The following is a 27,391-nucleotide window of genomic DNA, read 5'->3' as shown; positions in this document are numbered from 1 at the left end:
TGAAGCTGGCTTATCCAAATGTGCTTTTTCATACCTCAGGTGACTCTATTTGTGGCGTACGTGCAGAAACGGCTTCTTTCTCATCACTCTCCCATACAGCTTCTCCTTGTGCAAAGTGCGCTGTATAGTTGACCGATGCACAGTGACAACATCTGCAGCAAGATGATGCTGCAGCTCTTTGGAGGTGTCTGTGGATTGTCCTTGACTGTTCTCACCATTCTTCTTCTCTGCCTTTCTGATATTTTTCTTGGCCTGCCACTTCTGGGCTTAACAAGAACTGTCCCTGTGCTCTTCCATTTCCTTACTATGTTCCTCACAGTGGAAACTGACAGGTTAAATCTCTGAGACAACGTTTTGTATCCTTCCCCTGAACAACTATGTGGAACAATCTTTGTTTTCAGATCATTTGAGAGCGGGCTGTCCATGTTCGGCGACCATCAAACTTAACTGAACTTGAATTGTTTTGTAGAAAGAAATGGTCCAAAATACCTTCATCCAGGATCCAGGAACTGATTAACAGCTCCAGGAAGCGACTAGAGGCTGTTATCTTTGCAAAAGGAGGATCTACTAAATATTAATGTCACTTTTCTGTTGAGGTGCCCATACTTTTGCACCGGTCACATTTTGGTGTAATGCATATTGCACATTTTCTGTTAGTACAATAAACCTCATTTCTATCCTGAAATATTACTGTGTCCATCAGTTATTAGATATATCAAACTGAAATGGCTGCTGCAAACGCCAAAATATTTACAACTAACAAGGATTAAGATTAATAGGGGGGCACAAACTTTTTCATAGGACTGTACAAAGATAAGATAAGGCTTGGAGCAGACTACTATCCATTCTGTATCTGCAGTCACATGACCTTTTGTACTATATGGAGATAATCTGCACCAGATGTGACTTAGCTCTTATTATAGTCAGGAAACCATTTATCATCTTCAGTACAACTAGCGGTAGAAAGTCACAGGAAGGAGGAGGGAGATGGAAACCAGGACTGGGGGAGAAGGAGCTGGAAACGCCCGAAACTCTCATCCAGATTTGTACTGTTGGTTTTCTGCCATTTACTTGTCGTCATCTGATTGGATGTTCCCGTATTCTCACTATTACACAATATACTGATCCTGGGAGGAACTCTGCAGATCTGACCGAATATCCATCTGTATATACCAGAGATCACAGACAGTATACAGTCTACTGGGTAAGAACTGATAGCTACTATTACAATACTATATACTATCCTGTATATACCACTATATACTCACTGTATACTCTGTAGTGTCCTGTATATACCACTATATACTCACTGTATACTCTGTAGTGTCCTGTATATACCACTATATACTCACTGTGTACTCTGTAGTATCCTGTATATACCACTATATAGTCACTGTATACTCTGTAGTGTCCTGTATAGTCTGTATATACCACTATATGGTCTCTGTATACTCTGTAGTGTCCTGTATAGTCTGTATATACCACTATATGGTCACTGTATACTCTGTAGTGTCCTGTATAGTCTGTATATACCACTATATGGTCTCTGTATACTGTGTAGTGTCCTGTGTATAGTCTGTATATACCACTATATGGTCACTGTATACTCTGTAGTGTCCTGTGTATAGTCTGTATATACCAAAATATGGTGACTGTATACTCTGTAGTGTCCTGTGTATAGTCTGTATATACCACTATATGGTCACTGTATACTCTGTAGTGTCCTGTATATACCACTATATGGTCACTGTATACTCTGTAGTGTCCTGTGTATACTCTGTATATACCGCTATATGGTCACTGTATACTCTGTAGTGTCCTGTGTATAGTCTGTATATACCACTATATGGTGACTGTATACTCTGTAGTGTCCTGTATAGTCTGTATATACCACTATATGGTGACTGTGTACTCTGTAGTGTCCTGTGTATAGTCTGTATATACCACTATATGGTGACTGTATACTCTGTAGTGTCCTGTGTATAGTCTGTATATACCACTATATGGTTACTGTATACTCTGTACTGTCCTGTGTATAGTCTGTATATACCACTATATGGTCACTGTATACTCTGTAGTGTCCCGTGTATAGTCTGTATATACCACTATATGGTCACTGTGTACTCTGTAGTGTCCTGTGTATAGTCTGTATATACCACTATATGGTCACTGTATACTCTGTAGTGTCCTGTGTATAGTCTGTATATACCACTATATGGTCACTGTATACTCTGTAGTGTCCTGTATATACCACTATATGGTCACTGTATACTCTGTAGTGTCCTGTGTATAGTCTGTATATACCACTATATGGTCACTGTATACTCTGTAGTGTCCTGTGTATAGTCTGTATATACCACTATATGGTTACTGTATACTCTGTACTGTCCTGTGTATAGTCTGTATATACCACTATATGGTCACTGTATACTCTGTAGTGTCCCGTGTATAGTCTGTATATACCACTATATGGTCACTGTGTACTCTGTAGTGTCCTGTGTATAGTCTGTATATACCACTATATGGTCACTGTATACTCTGTAGTGTCCTGTGTATAGTCTGTATATACCACTATATGGTCACTGTATACTCTGTAGTGTCCTGTGTATAGTCTGTATATACCACTATATGGTCACTGTATACTCTGTAGTGTCCTGTGTATAGTCTGTATATACCACTATATGGTCACTGTATACTCTGTAGTGTCCTGTATAGTCTGTATATACCACTATATGGTCACTGTATACTCTGTAGTGTCCTGTATATAGTCTGTATATACCACTATATGGTCACTGTATACTCTGTAGTGTCCTGTGTATAGTCTGTATATACCACTATATGGTGACTGTATACTCTGTAGTGTCCTGTATAGTCTGTATATACCACTATATGGTGACTGTATACTCTGTAGTGCCCTGTGTATAGTCTGTATATACCACTATATGGTCACTGTATACTCTGTAGTGTCCTGTGTATAGTCTGTATATACCACTATATGGTCTCTGTATACTCTGTAGTGTCCTGTATAGTCTGTATATACCACTATATGGTCACTGTATACTCTGTAGTGTCCTGTGTATAGTCTGTATATACCACTATATGGTAACTGTATACTCTGTAGTGTCCTGTGTATAGTCTGTATATACCACTATATGGTCACTGTATACTCTGTAGTGTCCTGTGTATAGTCTGTATATACCACTATATGGTAACTGTATACTCTGTAGTGTCCTGTGTATAGTCTGTATATACCACTATATGGTCACTGTATACTCTGTAGTGTCCTGTGTATAGTCTGTATATACCACTATATGGTCACTGTATACTCTGTAGTGTCCTGTGTATAGCCTGTATATACCACTATATGGTGACTGTATACTCTGTAGTGTCCTGTGTATAGTCTGTATATACCGCTATATGGTCACTGTATACTCTGTAGTGTCCTGTGTATAGCCTGTATATACCACTATATGGTGACTGTATACTGTGTAGTGTCCTGTGTATAGTCTGTATATACCACTATATGGTCACTGTATACTCTGTAGTGTCCTGTGTATAGTCTGTATATACCACTATATGGTCACTGTATACTCTGTAGTGTCCTGTGTATAGTCTGTATATACCGCTATATGGTCACTGTATACTCTGTAGTGTCCTGTATAGTCTGTATATACCACTATATGGTGACTGTATACTCTGTAGTGCCCTGTGTATAGTCTGTATATACCACTATATGGTCACTGTATACTCTGTAGTGTCCTGTGTATAGTCTGTATATACCACTATATGGTCACTGTATACTCTGTAGTGTCCTGTGTATAGTCTGTATATACCACTATATGGTGACTGTATACTCTGTAGTGTCCTGTGTATAGTCTGTATATACCACTATATGGTCACTGTATACTCTGTAGTGTCCTGTGTATAGTCTGTATATACCACTATATGGTCACTGTATACTCTGTAGTGTCCTGTATAGTCTGTATATACCACTATATGGTCACTGTATACTCTGTAGTGTCCTGTGTATAGTCTGTATATACCACTATATGGTCACTGTATACTCTGTAGTGTCCTGTATATACCACTATATGGTCACTGTATACTCTGTAGTGTCCTGTGTATAGTCTGTATATACCACTATATAGTCACTGTATACTCTGTACTGTCCTGTGTATAGTCTGTATATACCACTATATGGTCACTGTATACTCTGTAGTGTCCTGTGTATAGTCTGTATATACCACTATATAGTCACTGTATACTCTGTAGTGTCCTGTATAGTCTGTATATACCACTATATGGTGACTGTATACTCTGTAGTGCCCTGTGTATAGTCTGTATATACCACTATATGGTCACTGTATACTCTGTAGTGTCCTGTGTATAGTCTGTATATACCACTATATGGTCACTGTATACTCTGTAGTGTCCTGTGTATAGTCTGTATATACCACTATATGGTGACTGTATACTCTGTAGTGTCCTGTGTATAGTCTGTATATACCACTATATGGTCACTGTATACTCTGTACTGTCCTGCGTATAGCCTGTATATACCACTATATGGTCACTGTATACTCTGTACTGTCCTGCGTATAGCCTGTATATACCACTATATGGTCACTGTATACTCTGTAGTGTCCTGTGTATAGTCTGTATATACCACTATATGGTCACTGTATACTCTGTAGTGTCCTGTATAGTCTGTATATACCACTATATGGTCACTGTATACTCTGTAGTGTCCTGTGTATAGTCTGTATATACCACTATATGGTCACTGTATACTCTGTAGTGTCCTGTGTATAGTCTGTATATACCGCTATATGGTCACTGTATACTCTGTAGTGTCCTGTGTATACTCTGTATATACCACTATATGGTCACTGTATACTCTGTAGTGTCCTGTGTATAGTCTGTATATACCACTATATGGTCACTGTATACTCTGTAGTGTCCTGTGTATAGTCTGTATATACCACTATATAGTCACTGTATACTCTGTACTGTCCTGTGTATAGTCTGTATATACCACTATATGGTCACTGTATACTCTGTAGTGTCCTGTGTATAGTCTGTATATACCACTATATAGTCACTGTATACTCTGTAGTGTCCTGTGTATAGTCTGTATATACCACTATATGGTCACTGTATACTCTGTAGTGTCCTGTGTATAGTCTGTATATACCACTATATGGTGACTGTATACTCTGTAGTGTCCTGTGTATAGTCTGTATATACCACTATATAGTCACTGTATACTCTGTAGTGTCCTGTGTATAGTCTGTATATACCACTATATGGTCACTGTATACTCTGTAGTGTCCTGTGTATAGTCTGTATATACCACTATATGGTCACTGTATACTCTGTAGTGTCCTGTGTATAATCTGTATATACCACTATATGGTCACTGTATACTCTGTAGTGTCCTGTGTATAGTCTGTATATACCACTATATGGTCACTGTATACTCTGTAGTGTCCTGTGTATAGCCTGTATATACCACTATATGGTCACTGTATACTCTGTAGTGCCCTGTGTATACTCTGTATATACCACTATATGGTCACTGTATACTCTGTAGTGTCCTGTGTATAGTCTGTATATACCACTATATGGTCACTGTATACTCTGTAGTGCCCTGTGTATACTCTGTATATACCACTATATGGTCACTGTATACTCTGTAGTGTCCTGTGTATAGTCTGTATATACCACTATATGGTCACTGTATACTCTGTAGTGTCCTGTGTATAGTCTGTATATACCACTATATGGTCACTGTATACTCTGTAGTGTCCTGTATATACCACTATATGGTCACTGTATACTCTGTAGTGTCCTGTGTATAGTCTGTATATACCACTATATGGTCACTATATACTCTGTAGTGTCCTGTGTATAGTCTGTATATACCACTATATGGTGACTGTATACTCTGTAGTGTCCTGTGTATAGTCTGTATATACCACTATATGGTCACTGTATACTCTGTAGTGTCCTGTGTATAGTCTGTATATACCACTATATGGTGACTGTATACTCTGTAGTGTCCTGTGTATAGTCTGTATATACCACTATATGGTCACTGTATACTCTGTAGTGTCCTGTGTATAGTCTGTATATACCACTATATGGTGACTGTATACTCTGTAGTGTCCTGTGTATAGTCTGTATATACCACTATATGGTCACTGTATACTCTGTAGTGTCCTGTGTATAGTCTGTATATACCGCTATATGGTCACTGTATACTCTGTAGTGTCCTGTGTATAGTCTGTATATACCGCTATATGGTGACTGTATACTCTGTAGTGTCCTGTGTATAGTCTGTATATACCGCTATATGGTCACTGTATACTCTGTAGTGTCCTGTGTATAGTCTGTATATACCACTATATGGTCACTGTATACTGTGTAGAGTCCTGTATATACCACTATATCCTTACTGCAGAGAGAGGATCTGAGAACATCTCGCTGGTTCCTTGTAGATAAGCTCCAGCACCTGTAAGTGTCTCTGACTTCTTAGTATTTGTATTGCGGAGGTTTCCTTGGAGGTAACAATGCCTCGGGATCTCCCCGCACCCCTGTAATGTCTCAGACCTTGGAATATTGTGAAACCTTCCTGGAATTAACCAGATGAAAACTGATAAGGAGCCGAATGGTGGAAATAGGAAATGTGTATAAGGAGATTGTGCGGCTTCTTCTGTCTCCGTCATCCCTAATATACATTACTAGATTATCATTCATAGACTCTCGTCAGGAGAATTCACAAATCTCAGGAACATCCGAAATCAGAGCAACATGAGTTGTATTATGTATAATGTATATAATGTGTATGTGTGTGTTATGTGTATAATGTGTGTTGTGTATATGTTGTGAGAAGGTGACAGGCAGAGTACTGCAGTCCCGCTATATCTCCCCCAGATTCCTGACATATGTGTGGTCCAGGGCGGGTTCTCATTACTGGGTCAGAAGAGGCTGCAGTTCCTGGGAGGAGAGGAAGCGATTTCTTTTTGTCCCCGTGTTATTTTGTTTTGGTCGCGTGGCTGGTACTAAGCCACACATACAGATAGTAATTACTGTTAGTTAGCGCTCAGCTGAGCAGGTTTTGCTTTCCCTTTTAAGTCTGCATTTTATTTGCCTGGGCCTCACGTGAAGGTTTATTTATTTTGCTGTGTTTTTTTAAATAAACCAGTTTTGCTGAATATTTTATGTCAATGTCTCTGACTGTTTGGGTCCGAACCACTGCTGCTACCAAGCTATCCTCCCCACAATGAGTATATGTGTCATGTCACCTTCACCTCAAAAACATCTCCAGAATACACCCTTTCCTCACCAGAGATACACTAAAGACACTTATTATCTCTCTGATTCATTCTCACCTTGACTACTGTAACTCCTTACTAATCCGTCTTCCCCTCACTAAACTCTCCCCCCTACAATCTATTCTGAATGCAGCGGCTCATCTATCAGGCTAGACGCTACAGCGAGGCCTCCAGTCCGTGCCGCTCACTACAGCGAGGCCTCGGGTCTGTGCCGCTCACTACAGCGAGGCCTCGGGTCCGTGCCGCTCACTACAGCGAGGCCTCGGGTCCGTGCCGCTCACTACAGCGAGGCCTCGGGTCTGTGCCGCTCACTACAGCGAGGCCTCGGGTCTGTGCCGCTCACTACAGCGAGGCCTCGGGTCTGTGCCGCTCACTACAGCGAGGCCTCGGGTCTGTGCCGCTCACTACAGCGAGGCCTCGGGTCTGTGCCGCTCACTACAGCGAGGCCTCGGGTCTGTGCCGCTCACTACAGCGAGGCCTCGGGTCTGTGCCGCTCACTACAGCGAGGCCTCAGGTCTGTGCCGCTCACTACAGCGAGGCCTCAGGTCTGTGCCGCTCACTACAGCGAGGCCTCCGGTCTGTGCCGCTCACTACAGCGAGGCCTCCGGTCTGTGCCGCTCACTACAGCGAGGCCTCCGGTCTGTGCCGCTCACTACAGCGATGCCTCCGGTCTGTGCCGCTCACTACAGCGAGGCCTCCGGTCTGTGCCGCTCACTACAGCGAGGCCTCCGGTCTGTGCCGCTCACTACAGCGAGGCCTCAGGTCTGTGCCGCTCACTACAGCGAGGCCTCCGGTCTGTGCCGCTCACTACAGCGAGGCCTCCGGTCTGTGCCGCTCACTACAGCGATGCCTCCGGTCTGTGCCGGTCACTACAGCGAGGCCTCCGGTCTGTGCCGGTCACTACAGCGAGGCCTCCGGTCTGTGCCGGTCACTACAGCGAGGCCTCCGGTCTGTGCCGGTCACTACAGCGGCTGCCTATTCATTATAGAATAAAATATAAAGGTCTCCCCCTCCTCCACAAGGCTCTCCATAATGCCGCACCTCCCTACATCTCCTCTCTCATCTCTGTCTACCGCCCAACCCGCGCTCTCCGCTCACTCAATGACCTAACACTTCCATCCTCTATTATCAGAACCTCCCCCGCTCGTATACAAGACTTCTCCCGAGCTGCACCACTTCTCTGGAATGCTCTACCCCGGACAATCAGAGTAACTCCCATTCTACAGTTACAAACGCAAACTAAAGACACATCTTATCAGACAGGCTGATCACAATTCCTAATGTCAACCCTTCCGTACTGCAACTAGAATCCCTAAATTTTAACCCTCCTCTGTCCCCGCCCCCACACTACCCCACATGATATGATGTCATCTCAGGATAACTCTATATGTCCAAGCTCCATCCACATGTTACAGGACACGACTGGTGACGGCTCATAAAGTTTTGTTTGTGTAATGACAGTCACCTCTATTTCTGACCTTACTATTCTGAGTGTCTGTATACCTATTTCTTTGTTTTTTCTCTATTAGTTTGTGGTATAGACACGATTTTGGATGTAGGACCCTACTCTGGGAACACACTATGTCTCAAAACTATATTTAGTTTTTCCCTCTTATGTGCTAGGTTTGGTTTTATATAAATAAAATGTATGTATTATTTATTATTATTATTATTATTATTATTATTATTATGATGTGGCGGGGGAAGTTGCTCAGTAACAGTAATGGTGCAGGCTCAGCCAGTCAGAGAGGGACACAAAACTGCAGCAAACTGGTTTATTAAAGGGACAGGCACAGAAATGAGCAAAATAAAATCCTTAACTTCAGGCAAAAACAGTATGAAACAAAATCCTGCTCGTCTGGGCGATAACTAACATTAAATACTAACTGTACGAGGGGCTTACTACCAGCCATATGAATCAACCATAAAATAGCACAATACTGTCTCACAGTGTCAGGACAGACCCCGGCACCTCCTCTCTAGGACTATATATATATCTATAATACATAGTGTATGACACTGTCAGGGCTCCTAGGACTATATATATCTATAATACATAGTGTATGACACTGTCAGGGCTCCTAGGACTATATATATCTATAATACATAGTGTATGACACTGTCAGGACTCCTAGGACTATATATATCTATAATACATAGTGTATGACACTGTCAGGGCTCCTAGGACTATATATATCTATAATACATAGTGTATGACACTGTCAGGGCTCCTAGGACTATATATATCTATAATACATAGTGTATGACACTGTCAGGGCTCCTAGGACTATATATATCTATAATACATAGTGTATGACACTGTCAGGGCTCCTAGGACTATATATATCTATAATACATAGTGTATGACACTGTCAGGGCTCCTAGGACTATATATCTGTAATACATAGTGAATGACACTGTCAGGGCTCCTAGGACTATATATATCTATAATACATAGTGTATGACACTGTCAGGACTCCTAGGACTATATATATCTATAATACATAGTGTATGACACTGTCAGGGCTCCTAGGACTATATATATCTATAATACATAGTGTATGACACTGTCAGGGCTCCTAGGACTATATATATCTATAATACATAGTGTATGACACTGTCAGGGCTCCTAGGACTATATATCTGTAATACATAGTGAATGACACTGTCAGGGCTCCTAGGACTATATATATATCTATAATACATAGTGTATGACACTGTCAGGGCTCCTAGGACTATATATCTATAATACATAGTGTATGACACTGTCAGGACTCCTAGGACTATATATATATCTATAATACATAGTGTATGACACTGTCAGGGCTCCTAGGAATATATATCTGTAATACATAGTGAATGACACTGTCAGGACTCCTAGGACTATATATATCTATAATACATAGTGTATGACACTGTCAGGGCTCCTAGGACTATATATATCTATAATACATAGTGTAAGACACTGTCAGGACTCCTAGGACTATATATATCTATAATACATAGTGTCTGACACTGTCAGGACTCCTAGGACTATATATATATATATATATATATATATATATATATATATATATATATATATATTACATAGTGTATGACACTGTCAGGACCCCAAGGACTATATATATCTATAATACATAGTGTATGACACTGTCAGGGCTCCTAGGACTATATATATCTATTATACACAGTGTATGACACTGTCAGGGCTCCTAGGACTATATATATCTATAATACATAGTGTATGACACTGTCAGGACTCCTAGGACTATATATATGTATAATACATAGTGTATGACACTGTCAGGGCTCCTAGGACTATATATATGTATAATACATAGTGTATGACACTGTCAGGGCTCCTAGGACTATATATATCTATAATACATAGTGTATGACACTGTGAGGGCTCCTAGGACTATATATATCTATAATACATAGTGTATGACACTGTCAGGGCTCTTAAGACTATATATATCTATAATACATAGTGTATGACACTGTCAGGACTCCTAGGACTATATATATCTATAATACATAGTGTACGACACTGTCAGGGCTCCTAGGACTATATATATCTATAATACATAGCGTATGACACTGTCAGGGCTCCTAGGACTATATATATCTATTATACACAGTGTATGACACTGTCAGGGCTCCTAGGACTATATATATCTATAATACATAGTGTATGACACTGTCAGGACCCCAAGGACTATATATATCTATAATACATAGTGTATGACACTGTCAGGGCTCCTAGGACTATATATATCTATTATACACAGTGTATGACACTGTCAGGGCTCCTAGGACTATATATATCTATAATACATAGTGTATGACACTGTCAGGACTCCTAGGACTATATATATGTATAATACATAGTGTATGACACTGTCAGGGCTCCTAGGACTATATATATGTATAATACATAGTGTATGACACTGTCAGGGCTCCTAGGACTATATATATCTATAATACATAGTGTATGACACTGTCAGGGCTCCTAGGACTATATATATCTATAATACATAGTGTATGACACTGTCAGGGCTCTTAAGACTATATATATCTATAATACATAGTGTATGACACTGTCAGGACTCCTAGGACTATATATATCTATAATACATAGTGTACGACACTGTCAGGGCTCCTAGGACTATATATATCTATAATACATAGTGTATGACACTGTCAGGACTCCTAGGACTATATATCTATAATACACAGTGTATGACACTGTCAGGACTCCTAGGACTATATATATCTATAATACAAAGTGTATGACACTGTCAGGGCTCCTAGGACTATATATATATCTATAATACATAGTGTATGACACTGTCGGGACTCCTAGAACTATATATATCTATAATACATAGTGTATGACACTGTCAGAGCTCCTAGGACTGTATATATCTATAATACATAGTGTATGACACTGTCGGGACTCCTAGGACTATATATATCTATAATACATAGTGTATGACACTGTCAGGGCTCCTAGGACTATATATATCTATAATACATAGTGTATGACACTGTCAGGACTCCTAGGACTATATATGTCTATAATGCATAGTGTATGACACTGTCGGGGGTCCTAGGACTATATATCTATAATACATAGTGTATAGCACTGTCAGGGCTCCTAGGACTATATATATCTATAATACATAGTGTATGACACTGTCAGGGCTCCTAGGACTGTATATATCTATAATACATAGTGTATGACACTGTCGGGACTCCTAGGACTATATATATATCTATAATACATTGTGTATGACACTGTCGGGGCTCCTAGGACTATATATATCTATAATACATAGTGTATGACACTGTCAGGGCTCCTAGGACTATATATATCTATAATACATAGTGTATGACACTGTCAGGGCTCCTAGGACTATATACAGTCCTATGAAAAAGTTTGGGCACCCCTATTAATCTTAATCATTTTTAGTTCTAAATATTTTGGTGTTTGCAGCAGCCATTTCAGTTTGATATATCTAATAACTGATGGACACAGTAATATTTCAGGATTGAAATGAGGTTTATTGTACTAACAGAAAATGCGCAATATGCATTAAACCAAAATTTGACCGATTCAAAAATATGGGCACCTCAACAGAAAAGTGATATTAATATTTAGTACATCCTCCTTTTGCAAACTGTATGACACTGTCAGGGCTCTTAGGACTATATATATAATACATAGTGTATGACACTGTCAGGGCTCCTAGGACTATATATATATATATATATATATGTCACGGGATGGTTAGAGTCTGTACTATAGGCAATGTGTAATATATATTTCATGTGGAATGTATTCTCTAACCTGTTGTATACATCAATGTGTAGTTGGCTGATTAGGGTCTAGTGTGTTAGCACATTGTATGCAAATACCTCTAACTAGTGAGGACAATGGGTGGAGATAATCTGATCAGTGTCTCCAAGAAGATGTTGGACGGTGCATTGTCCATAGTAGACAGGGAGTCTGCTCTCCTTGGTATAGGTGAGGGGGGAAGGATCTGTGACTCAGCCCTTCCCACCCACAGATATAGGATGTAACAGTCTTAGTATATAGTATATAGCTAGCAGTTAGTATGTGTTAGCCGGCCTGTGCACAGCTCTGCAGAGAGCCAGGATTTAGTTACAGGACCAAGGAGCCAAAGCTATCATTGGATTGTGACTTCTGTGGACTTATTGTTATTACGGTTGATGTGACCGCCGCCGGCTACTAACTTTGTGGATTACAATAAATTGCTGTTGTCTCCCGACCTCTTGCGTCCGTGTTGATTCAAAAGACCATCCGGAGGAAGACGTATACCTTTGCTCCGTGACAACTGGTTGACAGCGGTGGGATCAACAGCGGACAGCGAGATGGACTACAGCAGCCCAGCGATTAATGGAGCCACAACCTCAGAATACAGGAACTGGACTATGGCAAGTCTACAAGTAAGGGCCCAGGAACGAAACCTGAGTTACCAGGGAAGAACGAAAGATCAACTGATCGAGGCACTGGAGGAGATGACCCTGCAAAGCGACCATGAGGAGGGCTGCCCCCACGAGACAGTAGAGATACGGGAGTGGCAGGTACAGACCCAAAAGAGCAGATGGGTTGTTTTGTATGAGGAGGAATTGGCAGTGCTGGGGCTAGAAGCAACTGCAGAGCAAAGGAGTAGAGCATTACAGAGGGCTCAGGAAACGGAGAAGGAGGAACAGAGAATGGCGCATGAAAAGGAAAGAATGGCGCATGAAATGCGAATGGCTGAGATAACTACGCGGAATTATAATCAAACGTCGACCCCCAGCCCAACAGTGAGAGAACCACCATATGTCTCCCATAAACACTTCAAGACCTTTGATGAAGCGGCTGGGGATGTTGATGGATATTTTCAGGACTTCGAACACCAGTGCCGCCTGATGGAAGTCCCAGAGAAGGATTGGGTCCGGTATCTGGTGGGGCACCTACGAGATGGGGCTGCGGAAGCTCTCAGAGCCATGGACCCTAGTGATCAGCGGGACTATGAGGCCATTAAAAGAGCGGTGCAGAAGTATTATGCAGTCACTCCAGAGACCTACCGAGTTCAGTTCCGCTCTTTGTCTTACAATGGGGGAAGCTCCTTCCACATGTTCGCCCACAAGTTGAAGCAAGCATGCAAGCGCTGGCTAGAAGGAGAGGGGGCTGTCACAGTCGATAAGATCCTCCAAGTCATACTTAAGGAACAGTTCTTTTCCCAGTGCCCCGCTGAGATCCGTGAGTGGGTGCTGGAACGGAACCCAGCCACAGTGGAGCAAGCTGCTTCCCTTGCAGATGAGGGCCTGACCATCAAGCCGCAGTGGAAGAGGTTGTTTGCAGAGGAGCTGAAAACTACCACAGTCCGCCAGACACCCTTCAGCCAGCCACCCACCTTTCGTGCCCGGCCTCAGGATTACAATTCCCCCTCTACCCCTGCCCCAGCCCATCGGCCTCCAGCTATGAACAACCCTGTCCCTAGACAACGACCTACTGGAAGAATGCTAGAGCGCAGATGTTTTGGGTGCGGGCGGCCTGGACATTTGCAAGCTAGTTGCCCTGTTAACATGGGGGCACGGGCCACCGTGGCATCCCGGCCTATTCACTACCTGGGAACCACCCCTAGGACTGAAAGTTTGGCCCCATTTCCAGATGACTCCATGAATGACCCATCTGTTCCACCTCCAGGGGTCTATGGGATTCAGCCTTCCGCCACACATCCCGCAAACCTTCAGCGGAAGCACTTGCAGGAGGTCCTACTGGATGGCCGAACAGTTGTTGGATTCCGGGACTCGGGAGCTTTCCTAACGGTAGCGGACCCCCGAGTGGTTCGACCCGAGGCCCTAGAGGAGGGCCCTGGCCTTTCTATCGAGTTGGCAGGAGGTACTCGGAAACGTATTCCTAAAGCTACCGTGGAACTCGACTATGGTTATGGACCAAAACGATGCACAATTGGTGTGATGAGCGGGCTGCCGGCCGATGTTCTGTTAGGCAACGATGTTGGAAATCTACAGTGCCACTTTGTGGGAGCAGTGACCCGAAGCCAAGCTCAGGGAGAAGCCAACATGGATCGACCGGATTTTCTGCCAGATGCCAGCCCTTCAACCCTACAACTTTACCATTCAGTACCGCCGAGGGAGCCAACACCAGAACGCAGATGGGTTATCCCGGCAGGAGGACATATGAGCTATAGAGACTGATGTGCATTCCCCAATTTACCTGTGTAGGCCAATTGTGTCATGCACATGTTTTGAGAGGGGGAGGGGTTGTCACGGGATGTTTAGAGTCTATACTATAGGCAATGTGTAATATATATTTCATGTGGAATGTATCCTCTAACCTGTTATATACATCAATGTGTAGTTGGCTGATTCGGGTCTAGTGTGTTAGCACATTGTATGCAAATACCTCTAACTAGTGAGGACCAGTGAGGACAATGGGTGGAGATAATCTGATCAGTGTCTCCAAGAAGATGTTGGACGGTGCATTGTCCATAGTAGACAGGGAGTCTGCTCTCCTTGGTATAGGTGAGGGGGGAAGGATCTGTGACTCAGCCCTTCCCACCCACAGATATAGGTGTAACAGTCTTAGTATATAGTTGTAGCTAGCAGTTAGTATGTGTTAGCCGGCCTGTGCACAGCTCTGCAGAGAGCCAGGATTTAGTTACAGGACCAAGGAGCCAAAGCTATCATTGGATTGTGACTTCTGTGGACTTATTGTTATTACGGTTGATGTGACCGCCGCCGGCTACTAACTTTGTGGATTACAATAAATTGCTGTTGTCTCCCGACCTCTTGCGTCCGTGTTGATTCAAAAGACCATCCGGAGGAAGACGTATACCTTTGCTCCGTGACAATATATATATATATATATATATATATATATATATATATATATATATATATATTACATAGTGTATGACACTGTGAGGGCTCCTAGGACTATATATATCTATAATCCATAGTGTATGACACTGTCAGGGCTCCTAGGACTATATATATATCTATAATACATAGTGTATGACACTGTCAGGGCTCCTAGGACTATATATATCTATAATACATAGTGTATGACACTGTCAGGGCTCCTAGGACTATATATATCTATAATACATAGTGTATGACACTATCAGGACTATATAAACCAGGGGTAGGCAACCTTTTTTGTTCAGCGTGTCGATTTAAATTAAAAAAATCAAAGATGAGGTCCTCGGAGTGCCGGACAATAATTGTAAGGCTGACGACACCGAACTAAAGTCATCTAACACAGACCTAGGGGTTCTGTCATACTGCGCTCTCTGCCACATGCGCTTACAGCTATTTGCCTGGATACAAATGTGATTTTCCATTAAAAGCAATATGAGTTCATGTGTAGCCCACACTTAGTGATAATGTATGTGACTGGGAGCAGAGTGAGGTAACACCTGTAGGGGAGACACACAATGTTCGATGGGTGCTGCATCTAGTCCCCGGCCGTCAGTAACTTTAGTTTTCTGTAAGGGCGGGTTCACACCTGCGTCCAGTCCCAGCTTTATGGGTTCCCGTCTTCTGCCTGAGAAACTGGACAGGAGACAGAAGCTCGGCAGTCAGTGTCCACCCAGGAGCATCTTCTGGTCTCTGCGGCGAAAGCGTTTTTTTTTTAACCGGTCACAAAGTCCTGCATGTCCAACTTTGTGTCCAGTAAAAAATAAAAAAAACTGTTTTGCTGCAGAGAGGAAGACGACGATCCCGGGCGGACACTTTGCAAATCTATTCAAGTGATTGGGTTTGAAAAGTGACTGCCGGTTTCTGTCTCCTGTCCAGTTTCTCGGGCAGGAATCGGAAACCTGCAACGAAGAGACCGGGCGCAGATGTGACCCCGCCCTCAGTGACATGTAAATTAAATTCTGTCTCTTTTCATTCCTGGCAGTGCAGTAATAGCAAAACCCCGGGCAGGACTTAATCAATGTCACAGTTACCCCAAAGTGACTGGTGCCCAGAAACTGACTTGGCTTTAGTTGCACCTGGGTACACAGTGTTACCCCCCAATAGACGCCCACTAAGGATGATGCCCCACATTGCAAAAACACTGATTTTTTTTTCCCATCAAAGGCAAAAATGACTACAAAACGAATGGGAAATAGGAAATGTCTAGGAAGCTTCTTATACTTCGATTTTCTGCTCAATCCACTCCTGGCTTTGGCTAAAAAAAAAAAAAAATCTGCAACACAAAAAAGCTTTGCTTCTGCAATGTGGGGCTTTAGCCTAAGGCCGGGGCCCCCACGTTGTGGAAACGCAGCTTTTTTTGTTGCATATTTTGCTGTGTTTTTCTGAGCCTAAGCCAGGAGTGGATTGAGCAGAAGGGAGACGTATAAGAAGCTTCCTATATATTTCCCATTCCTTCTGAAGCCATTTTTAGCTTTGGTTGAAATAAACCGCAGCAAAATCTGCAACAAAACTCTGCGTTTCTGCAACGTGGGACCTCAGCCTTAGGCCTGCTGTATACAAATGGCACGCATGTGGTTTTCACTGACCTATATGTTATAAATGAATTCACAGGGCCACAAATGCAGACAGATATAGGGGATGTAGAGGACAGATATAAGGGATGTATAGGACAGATATAGGGGATGTATAGGAAAGATATAAGGAATGTATAGGACAGATAGAGGGTACGTATAGGACAGATATAGGGGATGTATAGGACAGATAGAGGGTATGTATAGGACAGATAGAGGGTATGTATAGGACAGATATAGGGGATGTATAGGACAGATATGGGGTATGTATAGGACAGATATAGGGGATGTATAGGACAGATATGGGGTATGTATAGGACAGATGTAGGGTACGTATAGGACAGATATAAGGAATGTATAGGACAGATAGAGGGAATGTATAGGACAGATAGAGGGTATGTATAGGACAGATAGAGGGTATGTATAGGACAGATATAGGGGATGTATAGGACAGATATGGGGTATGTATAGGACAGATATAGGGGATGTATAGGACAGATATGGGGTATGTATAGGACAGATGTAGGGTACGTATAGGACAGATATAAGGAATGTATAGGACAGATAGAGGGAATGTATAGGACAGATAGAGGGTATGTATAGGACAGATATGGGGTACGTATAGGACAGATATAAGGAATGTATAGGACAGATAGAGGGAATGTATAGGACAGATAGAGGGTATGTATAGGACAGATATAGGGGATGTATAGGACAGATAGAGGACCTACTCTATAATTTTCAGCTCTTCAATTTGGCCCAGATACACAGCCACAAAAAGAATGGCTGTATATACAGGTCTATTGACATGTATAGGTCTGTACTTATATCCGCAGTTGTAGATAGTCTGGTCATGTGTGTTACAGTTTAGTAACTCCATGTACCTCATATTAATAGCAGTTAAGCCTATTATGTCCCTCACATTAACCCCCTGTGTGCTTTACATAAGGGCTACTGATATGTGAGACATATGGGGGTTAATGTGAGGGGCATGATGGGGTTAACTGCTATTAATGTGAGACACATGGAGTTACTAAAACTAAAGTAATAACCCCAAATGCCTGACATTAATAAGTATAGTTAGTAACACACACGTACCTGGTGTTGTTTGCGTTCACTTTGCTCCCTGGAGCTTCCTCTCCTCCCCAGGGCTGCAGACGGCAGGAGCTCCTCCTCACGTGTAGCAGCAGGTCCAGGGAGCCCTTATCCTGTGCAGTGAGAGGCTCACCTCTGATTGGTGGCAGGGAGAGAAGGGGGCGTGTCCTACACTTCAGTTCTAGCCAAGCACTGAAAGGGACGCTCTCTCTCAATTTAATGCATGAAAGTCGCAGGCTGCCTGCCGTGCCAGCAAAATATGCCAGGGGTTGCCGACCCCTGATATAAACCCTTGTCAAGTCATATATTTCACGCTAATTTAAGCTCTGGTTTGCGACCATCTTATTTGACCCAAATAGAATCTTTGGACTTTGGAGCCATCTGAACCCAAAATCTAACAAATGGTCAGAGGGTTGCCATCTCCATGTGTGACATATGATGGGTATTCCCTTCCGTCACCTCATACTTATCCTCAATCTTGGGCACTTTTATCGTTCTCTGGACTATCTCATCACCATAAACCCCTGATATCTCCACATGGGTATGTACGTCATGGTGACCTCCTCACACTGCTCCTATTTCTTCCCTGGTCAGGTTTCTTTTGTGGATAGGCTCTATGGATTCTCTCTTGTAGAAATAGCTCCTCCCACTGTGGGCGGTCCCAATATCTGCACATAACTGCAATCCTCTGCTTATTGTACAGGAAAGGAAGGACCGCGACTTCTTTATGCTGAATTTACTTTGGGGTAAAGAAACTTCCTCAAATACTGCTTGTGTGTTTCCAGCCTAATAGGAAGGATTTAGATTTCTCTTCTGTGTTGTTTGAAATAAATCACTAAATCCATTTTTACTCCTACAGAAAATCCCAGTGCGATGTCTGAGGGAAACGTCATGTTATCAGTAAGTGATAAAGGAGAAGATGAAGATATGATGGAGCGCTCCTCAGGAGAAAACCTCATTACCCCTAATGTACATCCAGGACATCACAGTACAGATCCATCATATAATCCCCCCAATCATGAGGAACCTTCAGACCAATCACAGATTGTGACCACAAGTACCAGGAAGAAAGGGGGGGAAATGTATCAGTGTGGGGAGTGTGGAAAAGAGTTTACATACAGATCAAATCTTTATGTACACAGAAGAATTCACACAGGAGAGAAGCCATATTCATGTTCAGAATGTGGGAAATCTTTTAAAAAGAAAGAACATCTTGCTGTCCACCAGAGATTTCACACAGGAGAGAAGCCATATTCATGTTCAGAATGTGGGAAATGCTTTAGCAATAAGTCATATCTTGTTGTACATGAGAGAATTCACACAGGAGAGAAGCCGTTTTCATGTTCAGAATGTGGGAAATGCTTTAGATATAAGTCACATCTTGTTGTACATGAGAGAATTCACACAGGAGAGAAGCCGTTTTCATGTTCAGAATGTGGGAAATGCTTTAGAGATAAGTCACATCTTGTTGTACATGAGAAAATTCACACAGGAGAGAAGCCTTATCCATGTTCAGAATGTGGGAAATGTTTTATAGATAAAGCTCATCTAAAAATTCATCAGAAATCTCACACGGGAGTGAAGCCATATTCATGTGCAGAATGTGGGAAATGTTTTACTGTGAAGGGGAGTCTTTATATACATGAAAGAACTCATACAGGAAAGAAGGAATATTCATGTTCAGAATGTGGGAAATGTTTTACTCAGAAGGGAAATCTTAAAAAACATGAGAGAAGTCACACAGGAGAGAAGCCATATTCATGTTTAGAATGTGGGAAATGTTTTAGAGATGAAGCTTATCTAAAAACTCATCAGAAAACTCACACTGGAGAGAAGCCATATTCATGTGCAGAATGTGGGAAATGTTTTATAGATAGATCAAAACATGATCAGCATTTGCGAATTCACACTGGAGAGAAGCCTTATTCATGTCCAGAATGTGGGAAATGCTTTACCTTTAAGTCAAATCTTACCTCTCATCAAAGAAGTCACAAAGGAAAGAAGCCATATGAATGTTCAGAATGTGGGAAATGTTTTACTGAGAAAGCAAGTGTTATTAAACATAAAAGAAGAATTCACATAGGAGAGAAGGCATACTCTTGTTCAGAATGTGGGAAATGTTTTGTAAATAAATCAGATCTTGTTATACATGAGAGAACTCACACTGGAGAGAAGCCATATCCATGTTCAGAATGTGGGAAATGTTTTATAGATAAAGCAAGTCTAAAAACTCATCAGAAAACTCACACTGGAGTGAAGGCATATTCATGTTCAGAATGTGGCAAATGTTTTGCTTACAAATCATGTCTTGTTGTACATGAAAGAAGTCACACAGGAGAGAATCCTTATTCATGTGCAGAATGTGGGAAATGTTTTACAGATTTAGGTCATCTTGTTACACACAAGAGAACTCACACAGGAGAGAAGCCATATTCATGTGCAGAATGTGGGAAATGTTTTACTCAGAAAGGAAGTCTTGTTATGCATGAAAGAACTCACACAGGAGAGAAGCCTTATTCATGTGCAGAATGTGGGAAATGTTTTACTCAGAAGGGAAATCTTGAAAAACATGAGAGAATTCACACAGGAGAGAAGCCTTATTCATGCTCAGAATGTGGGAAATGTTTTACTCTGAAATCAAGTCTTTATACTCATGAGAGAACTCACACAGGAGAGAAGCCACATTCATGCTCAGAATGTGGGAAGTGTTTTTCAAGTAGATCAAATCTTGATAAGCATTTGAGAATTCACACAGGAGAAAAACCGTATTCATGTGCAGAATGTGGAAAATGTTTTATTAAAAAAACACATCTTGTTACACATGAAAGAATCCACACAGGAGAGAAGCCATATTCATGTGCAGAATGTGGGAAATGTTTTACTCTGAAATCAAATCTTAAAAATCATCAGAGAATTCACACAAGAGAGAAGCTATATTCATGTGCAGAATGTGGAAAATGTTTTATTAAAAAAACATATCTTGTTACACATGAAAGAATCCACACAGGAGAGAAGCTATATTCATGTGCAAAATGTGGGAAATGTTTTACTCTGAAGTCAAATCTTAAAAGACATCACAGAAGTCACTGTAATGACCCGGTCTCAGCCTGGTAGGTTCAGGTGTAGAGTGTCAGAACAGCATTCTGCATGTGATTGTCTCTCTTTATACTCCTGCTTTTGGCTATTTATACTCCGCCTTACATTCTGTCAGTTGCCGGTCTTAATCTTCAGTGCCTGTGTCCCAGACATGGTCTGTCTGCCTGAAGCCTGCAATTCCATCTGCATCTGAGTCCTGGCCCATTCTGCTTCCTTGCAGCCTGTTCACACTATCCTGTATTACAGCTAAGTATTGAGCTTCTCTATCCAAGCATAGTTGCTTCAGGTGTAGTGAACCCCAGGCTTTTTACTGCTTGGATGTTTGGACTTTTTGTAGGGTTTTTGGTGTGTGATATACGTTCTGTTTTCCTATCCCTTTGCTCAGTGTCAGGATTTCTGTTTTTCACATTTATTTTCTACTCTATACTTTGTGTTCCCTCATATTCACCGTTAGTCCAGTCGGGCACCTGGGCGGGACTTGTTCTGTATCTTTTTCTATTCATAAATGTGAAACTAGTCAGGGGGTTTCTTTTTTCACTAATAGGTGAGTTAATTCTCCGGCTGCGTTCATGCCCACTCAGGCAAGTTAGATGGGCCCACGGCTACTTCTAGTGTGCAAGGCAGGGTGTAGGAGTATCACACACTAGATACTCCAAACTGCTCATTACTCTTGTATTTTGTTTTTTCTTGTATGTTTTCCTATTTAACTTGACTGAGAAATAATCAGTCAGGGGCCAGTCCATGGTCAGAGATCCCCAGACCATAACAGTCACACAGGAGAGAAGCCATATTGATGTTTATGTGTAGATAAAGGGGTTTCGGTAATGCAGGCCAGCAGGTGTATTCTCAACAGGAACTTCTTGTCCATCCAAAGTAGCACCAGAAGACCACGTATGGATGGATGAGGAGGATACTTTACTCCAAGTCAGGGTACAACATGTCCTGTTTCTAGAGCAAACCAATACCCTGTGAGTGTGGGCAGGAATGTATGTGACATAGACTTGTAGTAACGTCTCCTCTTCATCCATATGTGATCACCTGGTTAGACTTCAGAGTCATGTGAGCAGCGACGGGAAAAGCTGACACTGCTGACATTTCCTTCTGTAGAGCTGCAGCATGATAAGATAATACACACTCTTGGATTGTTATATAAACAAGCATGGTATCAGGGAAAAATGTAAAGCATCATATAGTAAACAGGTCAAATACTTGTATTCTGAAGTCCATATTGGAACAACAAAACCGAACTGAAGAATACTACAAGGTCTATATAACAACATATACATTGTATTAGGAATGCACAAATACACATAAATAATTAAAATTGGTGACTAGTATCACAAAACCATCAGACAAGGATGGGCACGTTACATGCAGGGTAGAAAAATGTCTATAGGTAAGTATAGAGAACAAGTAAATTTGTTATACCAACATTCAAGTATACAGAATCTTATACAAATATATGCATATATAAGCGTGTCTCCTACCAACCACTATATAACTCAATGGCAGAGCTCAAAAGCAGTTCAATCTGTAACCAAAGCAAGAGTCAAGAAAAGCTGCAAACAATGAACCCAGAACCATAAAGCATGAATGTAGGTCCTATGAATATTGCTAATAAGCCAAGTGTTATACATATATATCAGCCTGCCTGGGTGTAAATACAAGTCAGGAGAAAACACATATTATAAGGGTACATAGTGTTGTTATTATTATTATTCTTTATATAGCACCATTAATTCCATGGTGCTGTACATTATTATATTAATCCCATGGTGCTCTGTACATTATTATATTAATCCCATGGTGTTCTGTACATTATTATATTAATCCCATGGTGCTGTACATTATTATATTAATTCCATGGTGCTGTACATTATTATATTAATCCCATGGTGCTGTACATTATTATATTAATCCCATGGTGCTCTGTACATTATTATATTACTCCCATGGTGCTGTACATTATTATATTAATCCCATGGTGCTCTGTACATTATTATATTAATCCCATGGTGCTCTGTACATTATTATATTAATCCCATGGTGCTCTGTACATTATTATATTAATCCCATGGTGCTGTACATTATTATATTAATCCCATGGTGTTCTGTACATTATTATATTAATCCCATGGTGCTCTGTACATTATTATATTAATCCCATGGTGCTCTGTACATTATTATATTAATCCCATGGTGTTCTGTACATTATTATATTAATCCCATGGTGCTGTACATTATTATATTAATTCCATGGTGCTGTACATTATTATATTAATCCCATGGTGCTCTGTACATTATTATATTAATCCCATGGTGCTCTGTACATTATTATATTAATCCCATGGTGCTGTACATTATTATATTAATTCCATGGTGCTGTACATTATTATATTAATCCCATGGTGCTCTGTACATTATTATATTAATCCCATGGTACTGTACATTATTATATTAATCCCATGGTGCTCTGTACATTATTATATTAATCCCATGGTGCTCTGTACATTATTATATTAATCCCATGGTGCTCTGTACATTATTATATTATTCCCATGGTGCTGTACATTATTATATTAATCCCATGGTGCTCTGTACATTATTATATTAATTCCATGGTGCTGTACATTATTATATTAATCCCATGGTGCTCTGTACATTATTATATTAATCCCATGGTGCTCTGTACATTATTATATTAATCCCATGGTGCTGTACATTATTATATTAATCCCATAGTGCTGTACATTATTATATTAATTCCATGGTGCTGTACATTATTATATTAATCCCATGGTGCTCTGTACATTATTATATTAATCCCATGGTACTGTACATTATTATATTAATCCCATGGTGCTCTGTACATTATTATATTAATCCCATGGTGCTCTGTACATTATTATATTAATCCCATGGTGCTCTGTACATTATTATATTATTCCCATGGTGCTCTGTACATTATTATATTATTCCCATGGTGCTGTACATTATTATATTAATCCCATGGTGCTCTGTACATTATTATATTAATCCCATGGTGCTGTACATTATTATATTAATCCCATGGTGCTGTACATTATTATACTAATCCCATGGTGCTGTACATTATTATATTAATCCCATAGTGTTGTACATTATTATATTAATTTCATGGTGCTTTACATTTGGGGGTTACATACAATACACAGAATATACAGGTAGATATAATACTAACAGTGACCGACTGGCACGGTGGGGTAGAGGGCCCTGCCCGCGAGGGCTTACAATCTATGAGGGAAGGGGGGTAGAGACAGAAGGAGAGGGGGAGACTGTACAGATGGCGGTGCGGTGATAGTGTTATTGGAGGTTGTAGGCCTTCCTGAATGGGGGAGTCTTCAGGGCCTTCTTGAAGCCTGTGATTGTGGGGGTCAGTCTTATGTGTCGTGGTAAGGAGTTCCAGAGTATGGGGGATGCACGGGAGAAATCTTGGAGACGGTTGTGTGAGGAGTGGATGAGAGCAGAGCGGAGTAGGAGGTCATTGGAGGATCTGAGGTTACGTGTGGGCAGGTAGTGGGAGATTAGTTCAGAGATATATGGAGGGGACAGGTGAGGTCAGAGATATATGGAGGGAACAGGTGTGGATGAGGTCAGAGATATATGGAGGGGACAGGTGTGGATGAGGTCAGAGATATATGGAGGGGACAGGTGTGGATGAGGTCAGAGATATATGGAGGGGACAGGTGAGGTCAGAGATATATGGAGGGGACAGGTGAGGTCAGAGATATATGGAGGGGACAGGTGAGGATGAGGTCAGAGATATATGGAGGGGACAGGTGAGGATGAGGTCAGAGATATATGGAGGGGACAGGTGAGGTCAGAGATATATGGAGGGGACAGGGTGTGGATGAGGTCAGAGATATATGGAGGGGACAGGTGAGGATGAGGTCAGAGATATATGGAGGGGACAGGTGGGGTCAGATATATATGGAGGGGACAGGTTGTGGATGAGGTCAGAGATATATGGAGGGGACAGGTTGTGGATGAGGTCAGAGATATATGGAGAGGACAGGTGGGGTCAGAGATATATGGAGAGGACAGGTGGGGTCAGAGATATATGGAGGGGACAGGTGGGGTCAGAGATATATGGAGAGGACAGGTGGGGTCAGAGATATATGGAGGGGACAGGTTGTGGATGAGGTCAGAGATATATGGAGGGGACAGGGTGTGGATGAGGTCAGAGATATATGGAGGGGACAGGTGAGGATGAGGTCAGAGATATATGGAGGGGACAGGTGAGGATGAGGTCAGAGATATATGGAGGGGACAGGGTGTGGATGGCTTTGTATGTTAGCGTTAGTAGCTTGAAGTCAATTCGCTGGGCTATAGGTAGCCAGTGGAGGGACCAGCAGAGGGGAGCAGCCGATGAAGATCGGGGGGTGAGGTGGATTAAGCGAGCAGCGCAGTTTAGGGTGGACTGGAGGGGGGCGAGGGTGTTTGCTGGGAGTCCATGGAGAAGGGTGTTGCAGTAGTCTAGGCGGGAGATTATGAGGGCCTGGATGAGCATCTTAGTAGTTTCCAGGGTGAGGAAGGAGCGGATTCGGTGGATGTTCTTGAGCTGGAGGCGGCAGGAGGTGTTGAGGGCTTGAATATGTGGCTTGAAGGATAAGTCAGAGTCCAGGGTTACCCCAAGGCATCGGGCCTGTGGGACAGGGGTAAGTGGGGTTCCATAGTGTATCCAATAACTCCAGGCCGAGTATATGTGAAAGGAGAAAATCACAAAGTGAAGATTGCTAAGTAATAGGAAATAGCCAAAAATAGCATGGATGGCATATTAATATGGTTCGCTTCATAAAGTCATGCACACAGGTTTTGCTCTGGCAGTAATGGGTAAGGTCTACGTTGTATTGTTCATAATTGTCCCAGATGTAGTCCGATGTGCGGACTGACTATGTGATAAATCAGTAATACCATATGATTCATGTATATCTTCATTTTCTCCTTCCCTCCAGATTCTGAGTTAATGGAAGTAACTTATAAGCTATAACCCAAAGATTGGCCGGTGATAAGAGACACATGAGATGCAATGGTCCCTTCCAGGTCCTGCTGATAACCAATCCAGCTGTGAGATTATAAGGAAAGCCTTGTTATACTGATAGAAGATCTGGAATCTGAGAAGGAAACCTAAAGGACTATCGGACGGTTGGAGAAATTGGACTATATCCCTGCGGCCAAGGAGGGTTGTGTCAGATATTTGGGACATTGACCCTGATGAAAATTTAGAAAATGTATTATGTAAATCGTGATAAGATTGTGTTTCTTTTGCTTGTTCAAATTATTACTTTGTTTGAAAATGTCTGAACTAACATGAACATATATATATAATAGATGATTTGTGAAGAACAAGATGGCTGAATATTGAGGTTAACATATCACATGACATTGGGAGAGCAGACTAATGGAAGGTGAGATATGTTAAAATGGGGGAATTGTGAGGGGACAAATATCTGTGTAAAGAGAGGGACTAGCATTCATTCCGCCATCTTGTCTGCTATATTCCATATTGCTTTTACTAATGTCTTGTCTATGTCACGCAGCTACTGTGAGAGACTTGCAATTGTGCCTTCTTATCATATTTAGGAAAAAGGTTGGAAAGTTTCTGATTTCTCATAACTGTTACTTAGGTTCTAATGTTTCATATCAAGACACAGAATGTCCATTAGACCTGAGAATAGTCTAAGCTAGGATCAAGGACAGACCGTCCATCTTAGAGCACTGTGCTAGCATGATTAGAACTAAAATGGATGACACGGACAACCATGTGTTACCTCATGTACTGCTTATGCA

At 41.6% G+C, this 27,391-nt stretch overlaps 2 protein-coding genes across 2 annotated transcripts in view; one reads left to right on the top strand and one right to left on the bottom strand.

Moving 5' to 3' along the window:
* Nucleotides 1-27,391, bottom strand: part of LOC142198386 (uncharacterized) — a 312,925-nt gene that overhangs the window by 149,156 nt on the left and 136,378 nt on the right. The gene's annotated exons all lie outside the window — the stretch shown is intronic.
* Nucleotides 1,169-26,630, top strand: LOC142198403 (uncharacterized). Its single transcript, XM_075269433.1, has 3 exons — nt 1,169-1,204; nt 19,326-21,576; nt 26,557-26,630. Coding segments are annotated over exons 2-3 (2,238 nt in total). The 5' UTR covers nt 1,169-1,204; nt 19,326-19,339; the 3' UTR covers nt 26,558-26,630.

Source organism: Leptodactylus fuscus, chromosome 3, assembly GCF_031893055.1.
Source record: "Leptodactylus fuscus isolate aLepFus1 chromosome 3, aLepFus1.hap2, whole genome shotgun sequence".
Classification (NCBI taxonomy): domain Eukaryota; kingdom Metazoa; phylum Chordata; class Amphibia; order Anura; family Leptodactylidae; genus Leptodactylus; species Leptodactylus fuscus.
This window is presented reverse-complemented; position numbering and strand designations above follow the sequence as displayed.